This window comes from Marmota flaviventris, chromosome 11 (assembly GCF_047511675.1).
Source record: "Marmota flaviventris isolate mMarFla1 chromosome 11, mMarFla1.hap1, whole genome shotgun sequence".
In the NCBI taxonomy this organism is placed as follows: domain Eukaryota; kingdom Metazoa; phylum Chordata; class Mammalia; order Rodentia; family Sciuridae; genus Marmota; species Marmota flaviventris.
The window spans coordinates 1096665-1109751 of NC_092508.1; the positions used below are offsets into that span (position 1 = coordinate 1096665).

At 62.4% G+C, this 13087-nt stretch overlaps 1 protein-coding gene across 1 annotated transcript; it reads right to left on the reverse strand.

Moving 5' to 3' along the window:
• Positions 1 to 761: 761 nt before the first annotated feature.
• Positions 762 to 10180, reverse strand: Rnpepl1 (arginyl aminopeptidase like 1). Its single transcript, XM_027951650.2, has 11 exons — positions 9571 to 10180; positions 6383 to 6523; positions 5710 to 5861; positions 5180 to 5296; positions 4756 to 4991; positions 4422 to 4535; positions 3928 to 4040; positions 3549 to 3657; positions 2547 to 2777; positions 2331 to 2473; positions 762 to 1761 (listed from the first exon to the last, which is right to left on the reverse strand). Exons 1-11 carry the CDS (start codon positions 10093 to 10095, stop codon positions 1468 to 1470), a joined length of 2175 nt encoding a protein of 724 aa, XP_027807451.2. The 5' UTR covers positions 10096 to 10180; the 3' UTR covers positions 762 to 1467.
• Positions 10181 to 13087: the final 2907 nt, after the last annotated feature.

A 13087-nucleotide genomic window follows, 5' to 3' on the forward strand; every position in this document is an offset into this window, starting at 1 on the left:
ATCCATCCCCTCCCTGTTCAGTGCTTGGTATGAGGGTAAGGTGACCTCTGGGTTCCTGTCCCTGGATGTCCCAGTGCTGCGGTGGACTGTGCACATGAGCCATCTTATGGAGAGGTGACTCAAACCCTGGTCCCAAACTTTTGGAGGGTACTTGGACTGTCTCCCCTGGGAGGTGGGAGGGTACATCCTGAACAGGAAAGAGGGTGCATGAGACAACTGGTGACAGAGACTGGAGGGTGGCCAGCCAGCTGGGACAAGAGACGTGTTACCTCCAGGCCACAGCATGTTGCCCAGGTGGAAGAAGCAAAGTTCTGTGCGGTCCAGATGGTGGCCCTGCTGCCAGCCTGAGTCCTTGAGTGGCTATGCGGAGTTGTGCCAGCCACCACCTTGTGAGCAGAGCTGCCTTTGTCACAGTGGGGACATCAAACCCCATGGCCTGCCATAATGGTGGTGGCCCTGCATTGGGGGACTTCCTACAGTTCCTACACCCGTAACCTCCAAGACTCTCCCTGCCACAAATGCCTCTGCCTGCACTCCACTGTGGAAGAGACCTGCCACCAAGGCCAGACTCGGGTGACGGTCCACAGTCAGGGTGTGACAGCCTGCCACTTTGCAGGTCCTGGGGAGGCTATGCTCATGCCCAGGAGGCCTGGCAGAGGACAAGGGGAGGCCTGCTGCTGTGGGCTCTGGGGCAGTGCTTGTCCCAAACCCCAGCCCCATACAGGGCAGAGGACAGGCATGGGGACAGACAGAAAGGGAGGTCAGTCTGCAGAGTGGAGGTTTAATGGGACAGTCACGTGGTGCCCACTGCACAGTCCCAAGCTGGAGCCTTCCTACCTGGTGCCTCCAGCAGGTGTGCCCCAAGAGCATCGGCACCACCCCTTTCCTGGGGTGAGCCGGGTGGCTGTGCCGCTACCCCAGGCAGCTGGGAGAACAGGCCTCCGAGGGGCCAAGGCTCCCCATGTGATGCCCCTTCTCTCCTGTCCCCAGCCCCCACAGTGAGGGTACATTGCGTCCTTGTCCCTCTGCCAGGGGATAACAGTGCAGGGTTCTGGGGAAGCTGTGCCTCGGGGGCAGTGCAGCCTGTCTGCAGACGTAAGGCACAGTGTGGTGGTCGCCATGAGCTGCTGGAGCTACGGTCCCAGGATGGTGTCCGGCAGGTGCGGGTGTCCGGGGCCACGCATGGCTGTCCGTGTTGAGATGGGAGGCGTGGTGCGTAAGGCCAGTCCTGAGGCCCACAGTGCAGGACAGCTGGGACAGGATGAGCTCAGGCCCCCAGGGCTGCCACTAGACAGAATCCCTCTCCCCAAGCCCCCAGCCTGGGAGAGCCCACGGGAGAGCCCACGGGAGAGGCTCACGGGCCCGGGCCGAGCTCGTGGCCAGAGCCAAGGCGCAGTCATGGCGGCCCGGGCCACAGAAGGCACAATCTTGGTGTCTGGGAGGTTGAAGGTTGGCCCAATGTCAGGGCTAGGCAGACACGTTGACGTCCCTGAGAGAGATGGCGCTACTGGGGGCCTCGTCGCCAAGCAGCAGGGCTGCCGAGTCTGACCCTGCCTCTGCCCCAGCTCTGGCCAGCTCAGCGTTGGGCTCAGTGCTGGCCTCGGCACTGGGGCCCAGGCCCTGGGACAGGATCTGCTGGATGGTTCTGCGCAGATTGGGGTGCAGCCGGCCCTGCGTCTGATAGAAGACCTCCAGCGCAAAGGACTTGAGGGCACCCGTGCAGAGGTCCTCATACAGTGGGATGGTGTACATGCGCGACATCTGTGGGGACACCAGGTCACCTAGTGGGCTCCCCGGGCCTCTCCCACCAACCCCGCCTGGCGGGAGGCCTTCCAATCCCTGGACCTGCTCCAGCTGCTTCACCAGGCCTTGGTCTGGACTCACACAGCCCAAGACCCCCACCAGTCGGTCACCCTGACCTCCTCTTCCAGGCTGATTGGCTGGAGGGGTGCCCCAGGGAAGTCAGGTCCCACAGGCTGGAACCTGCCACTGGTGGAGGAACTTGGATGCCCCTGTGCCCACCTGGGAGCTGAACACCACAGGCTGGAGGCCCAGCTAGGTCCAGGTCCAGGCTGTGAGCGGAGACCCTTGGACACCAACTCCCATCTTGGGCCTCCATGGTCTCTCTCCCAGGACTGGTGCAGTCCAGGCTGCCTCTGAGCTTTGACTTATACCTGTCTCCCCCGACTCAGGCCGGTTCCCAGCCCAGACCCCCAGACCTTGCCACCCAGCTCTCTGGTGTGCCTGAGCAGTCAGGCTGGAGAGAGAGAGGGTGGTTGGGCCCCTGAGTGAGGCCACCCCCAGCCCCGACCCCAGACAGGTGTCTGCACCTGGCTCTCCAGGAAGCGCCGCACCCGGTGGAGGTCTGGGTAGTAGTCGTTGCGCACCACGATCTGCAGCCAGCGAATGCGGATCTCAGCGTTCATGGAGTCCAGGAGGGAGGAGTAGCACTTGGACAGGCTCATCACCACCTCTGTGGGGCAGCGGCAAGTCAGGCCAGGCCAGTGCCACTCCCCCCAGGGCCACCTGCTGGCTGAGGGACCCACCCTGAGGCAGCGGGGACCCATCCAGGAGCCGGTCCAGGAAGAGTGCCGTCTGGAAGGTCCTCCACTTGGAGATGTCCACGGCACTGGCTGACGCTGCCGCCTGATCGAGGGGCTCCGCCGTCCACAGCTGGAACAGGGCCTCCACAGGCCGGGTCAGGCTGGACCCCTGAGATAGGTCCGGCTCGGCCAGCGGTGGGCCCGTGGCATTGAGCCAGCGCTCAAACTCCAGCCCTGCAAGGAACAGCGGTCCTGTGGTCCCACCCAGCCTGCCCAGAAGACCCAGTCTGAAGTGGCTGGTTCCAGGAACTGAGGCTCCCAGGGACATGGGTGATTTGGGAAGGGTCATCTCCGGCCAGTGCCTGCCTCTTTAAGCCCCCGGAGAGACTCCTGTGAAGGTCACAGGGAAGCCAGAAGGACTCGGGTCAGTGGCCATGTGACCTCCACCCTCTCCAGGCCCAGCCTGGGCACAAGACAATTGAGTCCTTTAAAGGTGACTTCACTGTGAGAGGTGACGACACATGCTCTAAAGCAGTGGTACCAGGCTGGCCACTCCCCTACCCCCAAAAAACACTTGATGCACTTAGGGACCTTCCAGAATTTAGGGTCACCGTGCCCAGATCTCCCAGCTGTGCCTCATTGCCTTCCAGCGAATTCTGGCCCCTCCCTGGATTTCAGGACCCTCCAGTTCCTTCCTTGATCCCCCATACCCTCAGACCCTCTGGGAAGTCCTCGAGGGTGTGGTGTAGTGGAGCCAGCAGGGCCAACCCTGCCCCCTAGGATCCCGCTGGGCCCTGGTCCCCTGGCTCCTAACTTGGCCTGCTCCACCTAAGTGCCGCCTCCTCCAGGAGGCCCCCTCAGGCTGGGAGGCACAGCCTCCTTTGTTCTCATGGTCCAGGCTTGGGGTCCACGGGGGTCAGTGAGGGCTGGCTAAAGGAAAGATGTGACAGATGGGGCTTTTCTCCAGGTAGGGCCCGCAGCTTGGGCAGACAGGTCCCCTCTCACCTGCCCGGCAGTCCACGCTCTGCTCCTTCAGCTCTGGGAAGAAGCTCAGGAAGGAGTCCAGCAGGTCCTGGGCCACCACGCTGGTGAACTTGTACTTCTCCACATAGGCCTGTGTGAGGAGGGGTGGCGACTGAGCAGGCCTGGAGGGCTGGGCATGCCTGGCCCCGGTCAGAGCTGGGGGCCTTCACAGCAACTCAGGGTGTGTGCCATGGACGTGAGCGGCCCACTGGGGTGGACAGGAGAGGAGGGCCGTGGTGTCTCAGCAGGCCAGGTCCTGGTAGGGCTCTGGGTGTCCCTACGGACGCCACCCTCCCCCCAAGACAGGCAGCCCTGTGTGCTGGGGCGGGGCTGAGGCAGGAGGTGCAGGTCCAATGCTCACTCGGAGAAAGTCGTCGAAGCGCTGGGGGTCTCCACAGAGCTGGGACAGGTAGTACACGAAGCAGTAGCCCTTCTCATAGGTGAACAGGTTCATCAGGTGGCTGGGGTTCACGCCTGCAGGGAATACCTTGTCTGGGCTGGCAGGGGAGGGGAGGGCTGTGGCCTGCACTGAGGAGCAGGATGGGCAGAGGGCCACTGTCCCTGATAAGGTCAGGGTCCTACTAGCACCCTGGGTGTGTGTGCAGGGATGGGCCTGGCCCTTCCCTGCCTGGGGGCTCGGGCACCTGAGGGTCCACATCTCAGTGATGGGCACTTGAAGGCATGAGACAGTGGCAGGCCAGGGTAGCCCAGAAGGCATTCCCTGGGCTGGGAACACCCATCCTGACCTTGGTGGGGACTCAGCCCGGCCTGGGCAAGCCAGAGGCAGGGAAGGAGGCCTGAGGGGTGGGTGGCATCCACCGGGTCCCAGGCACAGGCCTGGTGGGGAGCAGGCACCTGGCTCCAGCTTGACCTGCAGCTTGCTGACTGGACTGTCCTCTCCGAGGAGCCTCATCTGCCTGTGCAGGGCGTCCAGGCGGAAGGCTGTCTCCAGGCAGGTGAAGGCGGCACCTGGGTGGGGAGGGCCAGGCAGGCGAGAGGAGGTGGTGGAGTCGGGAGAGCTGCCACAGTGGAGCCACGCTGGCCCTTGAGCTCCCTGCCCTGAGCCTGTGGGCCAGACCCCAGAGGAGAGCAGGACACAGAACACAGGAGGCTGGGCCAGCTCTAGCCCCTGGCAGAGGGCAGTGCCCCATCTGCCCGAGGCGGCTCCAGACTCCTCCCCAGGTGGTACCGTAGGTCTCTGTGGTGATGCGGCGCTGTGCGTAGGTGGCCAGGCCCTCGCTGAGCCACATCTCCTCCCACGTGGCGTTGGTGACGGCATTGCCAAACCAGCTGTGGGCCATCTCGTGGATGACATCGATGACCAGAAACTCGTCACTCTCCAGGATGGAGGAGATGATGAAGGTGAGGCAGGGGTTCTCCATGGCCACGATGGGGAAGGAGGGGGGCAGGAAGACAATGTCGTACCTGTGCCGGGAGTGCAGGTGACGGGCATCAGCAGGCCTCACAGGCCCTCCATCAGGGGCAGCCCTGCAGGGAGTCCCCTTCTTCCCAGGAGATGGGGGACAGGGCCTAGGACATGCCCCTTCTTCCTCCAGAGGGCAGGGACGTGGCCTCCCTCATGTGGTGGCAGGCCGCCAGGGGACAGGACGTACCTGCCCCACATGTACGGCCCGTAGAGCCGCTCTGCCGCACTCAGCCACTGCTCCACCACCCCTGACAGCTTGCTGCTGGCCGTGGGGAGGAGACATGGTTCTGCCCACACGCGGCTCCTGCAGAGGGTGCACAGGGTGGGCTGAGGCCTTCCTTCTGCTTCCTCTGGCGGGCTGACTGCCTTAGCTCACCACCCTGGACAGGGGCTACAGTGGCCCTTCGCTCCGGAGTGCAGGGGTGGCCCCGCACTCTGCGACCTTTTGATCTGCTCTGTCACTGTCACTGGGTCAAGGAACCTGCGAGAGCATGTGGCTGCATGTGGCCCTGGAAGTTCAGGCTGATAGAGCACTGGACAGGTCAGGCTGTCTGGTCTGAGAATGTGTGGATGAGCAGGGCCTGGCAGCAGGCCACATACCTGCAGCCCAGGGGCCTGGGCAGGGCAGCTGTGGGTGCAGGGTGCAGACCCAGGCTGTGGGGGCTCTGCCTGAGGCCTGGACCACCCTGCATGGGAGCAGCAGGACCGGAGGCCTACCTGGGTCCGATGTCTGCTGGCTTGAGGTCTCCAGCCACAAGGGCCACGAGGTAGGCGGGCACAGGGTGCTCCATGTGGAAGCGGTAGACACCTTCCTCCTCCAGGTACACACTCTGGGTGGCACTCATTAGCACCTGTACCCCTGATGGGGCCTGCAAGGGGGCCAGCTGAGGATAGGCAGTCTACCAGGCAGGGCACTCACCCCCAGGACAGGAGACCCATATCTGTGATAGGGACCCAGGTCTTCACCAGGGAGCCCTATACCTTCCAGTGGGGGGTCCTGCACTGCCCACCTGGTGTCCCCACCTCTCCCCTGGGTGGGGGTCCCACAATCTCGGTCAAGGAGCTCCCCATCCATGAGAGGGAACCCAACATCCCGTCAGACAGCCCTACAAGCCATGCTCCTGACAGAAGGCTTCTTGTCCAGTCAGGGCCTCACTGTGGTCTGGGAAGGGCCCTCATCAGGAATGCAACCTGGCCACCCTCCCTGCAGAGCTGTCCTTCTGCACAGTGGGGAGGTGGATTTCTCTAGGACAGTGGCCTAGTGGCATCTGAGGCCACAGCCCAAACAGGCAACAGAGAAGAGGAGGTAGGCAAGCTCCCTTGTGACTAGCCAGGCCAGTGGCCTGGGCCCTTCATGCAGCCCCTGAAGGAGGCGCGGGTGGGCCCCGACCTTGACCACAGCTGAGTAGGTGCACTTGACGGCAGGTGTGTCGAAGCACGGGAAGAAGGAGCGGTTGCACACGGAGTGGCCCTGGGTGAAGACGAAGGGCTTGGCGTTGCCGTAGGTCAGCTCTGGGTCCAGCCACCAGATCTGCAGGCAGGGTTGAGGGTCAGCAGTCACCTGGCCTGAGGCTGGAGGCCAGAGCCTTGGGGCCAAGGAAGGGGCAGTGGCAGGAGAGGAAGGCAGTAGGGGTCTGGAAGGGGACCACTGCTGGGCTTGTCACAGAGCACAGCTCCTGTCCATAGCCTGCACTGCCCACCTGTGTCCTCACCTCTCCCCGGGCGGGGGGAACAGCAAGAGTCATTAGCTAGAGCATGGCCTGTGGCCTGCCCTAGTCCCCAGAGCCAGGCTTTGCCCAGGAAGGAGGCCATATGTCTGGGTCCAGCCCAGTCCTAACAGGGACGAGAGAAGAAAGCCCTTCATGGCATTACCCGAGCTTCAAAGGGGAACCTGGTCCAAACCCCCGCAGCTGGCAGCCCACATGGTCTCAGCCAGGATCACAGAAAGCGGGAAAACCAGAACCTCCTGCGACCAGCACTGCCAAGGAGTCAGCCTGTGCCCAGGGCCAGCATTCAGGCCAGGGCAGCCTGCCAGTAAATGAAGGCCAGACACCAAGGGCCAAGAGGACAGGAGTGGCCATGGAGGGCTTCTGGCTGTGCCTGGAGGCAGGGCTGGAGCAGGTGGCTTGGTTTGCTCTTCTTGCCCACCCTCAGGGCCAAGCCTCCCGCCCACCCCATTGCTGCTGAGACTTTCTGTACCCCAGAGGGGGAGGCCAGGCCCACCCTGAGAGCTGCCACTATGCTGCCTGGTCCTGCACCCACCCTGCCAGCGAAGGGGGCAGTTTGATTGCCGAAACAAAGTCAAACAGGCCACAACTGGAAGACACCTCCAACTCTCCTCTAAGAGTGGGCAGATCTGCAATTGAAACTGGCCACTATCATAGGGGGTATAGAGGCCAGACCCGGGAGCAGCCACCCCCAGACCAGGGGGCTGGCTGCCTGCCCTGCAGACCCCACACTCAGGCGGGTCCCAGGTCCGGAAGTGCTGCCTTCCACACAGATCTGACTCCTGTCTGTTGGCAGATTTCTTCCTTCTGTGTCCTGTTCCTGTCTCCTCACCATAGCAAGCCTACGGAGGTTCTGTTTCTGGTGGCCCAGGGCTGCCCTAGAGACCTGTCTCGGGACCTTGTGCAGCCTCCTGGTCCTGCCCCAGAGCTCTGGGATCTGCAGGCCCAGAACCTAGGGACCTATGTGGCGGAGTGTCCCTGCAGTGCGTGAAGCCCTCTGCAGGTGTTCCCTGACCATGCTGGAGGACAGGCCCTGGCCGTTCTCACGTGCCTTTAGCCCCCTTCCTCCTCTGCATTGTCTCCACTCCTGCAGTGCCCTCCCTCCCTCCCCAGGGGCCCCTCAGGCTCTCCCCAGCTCTCCCCCCTTAACCTCAGCTGTATGCTCTCCACTGAGAGGCTGGCCCCTACCCCAGAGGTGGGTCACTGAGCCCCAGCAGGGCAACCTGTTCAGCCGCTGAACATCGATCTGGTAGGGAAGGAACAGACACTGCGGGTCAGGAAAAAAGCTGTTCTTGCTGGGGTGTGAGGGCGTGGACCAGAGTATGCAGCCCCTCTGGAGGGCCTACTGGCAGGGAGTGGGACAACCCAGCTGTTCCCCTGCTTGGCAGAAAGACAGGCTTAGGGGCATGACCCTGAGCTCTGCAGTGCTCACATGCAACGGTGAATGCCCAAAGCTAGAGGCCACTCTGCTTCTGCAAATAGACTAGCTCACACATCAAGCCTGGTCCCCAGCCCACCAATCCTGGATCCACTCAGTCTGAAGGGACTACATCACCATTCCCTGTCTGAAACAATCAAGGGACACCCTGCAGGGCAAGGGAAGCCCAGAAACAATGGCCACACTTTACGCACTGGCCCTGTCTGCACAGCCTGGCAAAAGCCCTGGCCCTCCACTTGGCTGGCACTGGTAGAACAGACACATGGAGTCCAAGTTCAAGATGAGGTCCAGGGAAGGAAGTTGTTCCTCAGTTCTCACTTGTCATGCAGAGAGGCACACCTGACACCAGAGAGCCCTGGACTGCACATGCAGGGTCGAGCCCTGCGGGCCAGCAGCTGGCAGACCCACAGGGCTCTGGGAGGACAATGAAGTGGCAGGCTCTGCTCAGAGCTCCTGGCAAAGTGCAGGAGGCCCACAGGTGTACCTCCAATCTGGGCTTTTCCTGCCCAGTTGTCACCTTGGCCCATCCTGATTTCTGACCTGTCCATTTGGGTGTCCCGGGCAGTGAAAAAACAGACCTTCCAAGACTTCCAGAGCTGTGAACATGCTGTGTATGCACACTGGATGTCATATGTGTGCTTTATGTGCTTCCTGGGGACCTGGCATGAACTACTATGCTTTGGAACTGAAAGGCTCTGCTCCATCCTGCAAGCCCCACCATTGGCCATGCAGTCACAATGCCTGACTTGGATCACGTGGCTTTTCTGGCAGGTCCTCTGGAGTGGTGGGGTGCCTTGTGCCAAAAGCCCTGCAGAGCCTAGTGCATCTGTGCCGGGAGCATGAGGCCCACCCTCCTCAGCACACTGCCAGCCCAGCGCTGGAGCCCAGAGCCAAGCCCCACGGTCCACCAGCCTCTCCTCTGCCTCCCACTGGGACTGGCCTTCCCTCAGCCCACTTCCAAAGAACAGATGTGGGTGTTTGAGCCCTCTGAAGGCAAGGTCACTAGGAGGCCCTTCTGCATCTTACATCCCCAGCCCCTCAATGCCAGGCTCCAGTATGGCTTGGCAGGTGCCCATCAGAAGCTGCTCTTGAGCCCAGACATGGACAGAACATCTTAACAGGGACCTCGCTGGGTGACATGCTGTCACGGTCCCCACTGCCACCGGGCCTGGACCTGGAGCTCTATCCAAAGTTCCTAAGTGTTCACAGGAAGCAGCTGGGAATTGCAGAAGGCACTAGGGCAGGACTCCAGAGCCAAGCTGCCCTCACGTTCTCTGCAGGTGCCCCATGTGCAGGGTGCAGATTAAGGTCTCCTGGCCTGGCAGCGCGGCAAGAAGCCACCTGGAGAGCCCTGCGGACCACCACCACCACCACCCTGCCTCGTAGCCCCTGCGCGCACCGGGAGGGACTCACGGCGGGGGCGTCGGTCGAGGTGTAGCGCAGGATGACCTGGAAGGGATGGTGCGCCTGCAGTTCAGGCGGCAGAGTGACCGTGAGCGAGGAGCCATAGTCGGTGAACGGGTCCAGCCTGAAGGCCAGAGGGCAGGAGGCGGGCTCGGTGCCGGGACCCTCGGGGAAGGCGGGCAGCGGGGGCGGCGGGGGCCCCGGCCCCGGGGCGGGGAAGGCGAAGGCGCAGGGCGTCTCGGCGGCGGCGGCGGGGGCGCGGCGGAAGGCTGCCGAGTGCAGGCGCAGGGCCGGGTGCGCGTCGAGCACGAGCGCGCGGGGCGCGGGCCGCAGCGCGCACAGCTCGAGCACCAGGCAGCCGGCCAGCTCGCGCGCCTCGGGCCGCAGCTCCAGGCCCAGCTGCAGGTGGCGGAGGCGGAAGAGCTGCGCGCTGGAGGCCGAGGCCACGTCCAGGGCGGGCGGCGGCTCGGGCGGCGGGCGGGCGGGTGCGGCCTCCGCGCCAGGCGCCTTGCGGCAGCAGCACTGTGCCGCCATGGCCGCTGGCGCTAAGTGAAATCCATGGGCTGCGGCCACGCCGGGCCGCGGGCGGCGGGCAAGGGGCGCCGGGCTGCGGCGGCGGCGGCGGCGGGGCGCGGGCACAACAGGAAGTCGCGCCGGGAGCCGCCCGGCCCGGCCCCGCGCCGTGCGCCGCCCCGCTCGGGCTCCGCTCGGCCGCCGCCGGGGGCGCTGTGCGCGGGGCCCGGGCCTGTGCGCCAGCGGGGCGGGCCGGGCATGGGGCGCCGAGCGCTGAGTGGAGAGGGCGCAGGAACCAGGACGCTGTGATCCCGGGCACTGTGTTGGGAGCTAGGGGCCCCGGCGCGTGTGGTACCTGTGCGCGCTCCCCAGCCCTGCTCTCCACTTTCCACCTGGCCGCGCAGGGGAGACTCCGGAGGCGGGGTCACCGCTCTTTCAGTTTGTAGCCGGCCAGCTACTGCAGCGGCGGCTGCTGAGCCGGGCAACACCTGGGGTACCGGGAGGGTTGTAGCTTGTGTGGTCTGTGTCCGGGGAGTGCAATGTCGGGAACTCGGCGCTGACCATCTGTTCTGGGTGCAGGCCCTGGGAGTGATTCTCGTGGTCCCCGACCCACCTACTCGCGAGTCAGACAGTTGGCCCGTGTCTGGCACGCGGTGTTAATAGAGCCCAGGAGCTTCAAGGATGAGCTAGCAAGTACCACAGCCCTTGCGTGTGTGCCTGTTTATATTTAAATTAAGTACAGCTGTCACTTACACAGCCATATTTCGGAGTCTACCTGTGTGTTGCAGTCAGGGAATGGACAGCAGATGGGAAATGCTCCCATGGTTAGGGAAAGTTCTCTTAAGCCGGGCTGCCTTAAACACTGGCCTGGCTGGAGGGCAGACTGTTTTGAAACTGCATTCTGTGCTGCTCAGCCACTTTTCCCAGGGCCCGCTTGTACTAGGCCTGGACTCAGAGACCTTCTCACCTGGTGGGGTCTGCCTGGTGCCCAGCACTGGCTATGGACAAGGGTGTGAGAACGCAGGTTCTTGGAGTGTCTTTTCTCTCCTGCTGGATCAAGGTGTGCCTGTTCATTCCTAGGTAGTGCTCAAACTGTCTGGACCCAGTCTTTCAACCTGTAACCAACGTGGCCCTTCCTGCCGCTCTGGTGGAAAGACCCCTTCCCAGATGTGGGGTGTGAGCGCTGAGGCATCCCTTCACATTTCCTGTGGCTCCTCAGGTCTCCATGTGACCTCTTAGCTGGGGAGCACTCCAAACTCCAGGAACCCCAAGGCTCTGTCAATGAGACACAGAGGTCAGTCCTGATCCAAGACAAGAGGGAAGAGAACTGAGGTGGGATCACTCTTTGCTGCCTTTCAGGGACCAGTTACCTGGGGTCCCAACACCCTGCCCAGGTGACAGCCCTGGATTAGACTGTTTTAGATGGCACTGTCAGTTCGGCTCATCTTCCAGACCCCACCCTGGCTAGTTGGCCTGGGTCTGGAAGTCTTCAGGCCCTTGTTGCCCTTCTTGCCATCAATGGAGCATGGGATCCTGCCACCCTAGTCTCCCCAGTTGGACTGGCGGGGGGCAGGGGTTGGGGACTCATCCCTTCCCTCCTGGAGAGCCCTGGTCACCTCCCCACAACTGGTTCTGCACGTTGGGAGGGTGGAGTGGGGCAACCCTGCCAATCCAAAGGAGCTGTTCTATCTCTTCCCTAGCTGGGCAGGGCCGTGCCTCCACACCACATTTATAAGGTGCTAACACAGGAAGTCTTCTGAGACAAAACACGGTGATTACTGAAGTCAGCCCACCAGGACACCTTGCAGGTGCTGGAAGCTCTATGTGACTTGGGAAACCAGTAAGCTGCAGAGGCAAGCCCATAGGTGCCTCCAGCAACGCCCCTCCCAACCTGAAACCCCACCCCCACCAGGGCGACTGCCTGGATTGCCCCCTGGCTGCTGGACTCAGCATTGCGCCCTAGGTCCCCTGCGGCTTCATCCTGACTCAAAAGAAACCTGAAATCAGGACTGCCCCTGGTTTCTCCCAGAGGAACTCCAGCCTTTTGGTGATCAGGGTCAGTGAAGCAGCTCTGACATGCTGCATGCACCCAGGCATTCTAATGCACAGATGTTCTGCCCCCTCTTAACCTGGGCGGGCACCCAGGGGTCAAGTGGGTCCCTGGTCTCACTAGGAGGTGAGTACCAAGATGGGCAGGGCTCCAGCTTGCTGGCAGGACAGCAAAGGCCTCCAGAAGGAAGCAGTTTCATTCAGAAGAGCCTTACTATCCTTGGGACAGGTGCTGGGAGTCTGATAGGAGTAGCAGCTGGATAGCTCTGCAAATGGAACTGTTGGCATAGTGTCTGAAGTGACCTATAAATACTCAGCCTTGCCTGAGCCTGTGGCTCTTCTACCCTTGTCACCTAGAGCAGGTCAGGGGGTGTGTCTAGCCCTGAGGAGAGGGTGCTGGAGGCCTCACTGAAGGTGTCATGTGCAAGGATCATCCAGGCACACTGGGTAAAACCCCGGGCCAGGTTCCCCTTCCCAGCAAGCCCTGCAGCTGAGCCAGCCAAATGGAGACAGGTCAGTAGCAATCACAGGGTTGATGGGAGGGTGGAATGGCTATGAGAGACCAGGGGACGCAAGCCTGGACACAGGGATGGACATTGCTGACAAGTAATAATGAGCAGGGTTGGGTGGCACCCTACACAGCCAGAAATCTAGGTCCAGGTGTACAGGGGCAGGGAGGGGTGGGTCCCTCACTATTACCACAATAATTTTCACAAATTATTGTGAAACTGCTTCCTATCCTTCAGCTTCATTCCGCGGGTGGAAAGCTGTAGACAAGTGTCCTCTTTGCAGGAGGTTGACACCACCCAGCTATTTGGACTCCTCAGAGGCAAACCCAGGGCTGCTCTGCAGGGTGGGGACTGATTCTGACCTTCACGGAGTGGTGCAGCTTTGTGCTGATCATGAGGCAGGAGGAAGATCTCCAGTGCCCAGGCTGTGTGATGCAGGTGTGGAGGCCACTGTG

Bases quoted from the DNA above. Each gene is read 5' to 3' on its own strand.
- Rnpepl1 (XM_027951650.2), bottom strand. From the start codon at position 10,095: ATGGCGGCACAGTGCTGCTGCCGCAAGGCGCCTGGCGCGGAGGCCGCA. The intron at 4,992-5,179 runs GTACGTCCTGTC...CTCCCGGCACAG, and splicing joins GGGCCGTACATGTGGGGCAG to GTACGACATTGTCTTCCTGC. The intron at 1,762-2,330 runs GTGCAGACACCT...GTGTCCCCACAG, and splicing joins GGCGCTTCCTGGAGAGCCAG to ATGTCGCGCATGTACACCAT.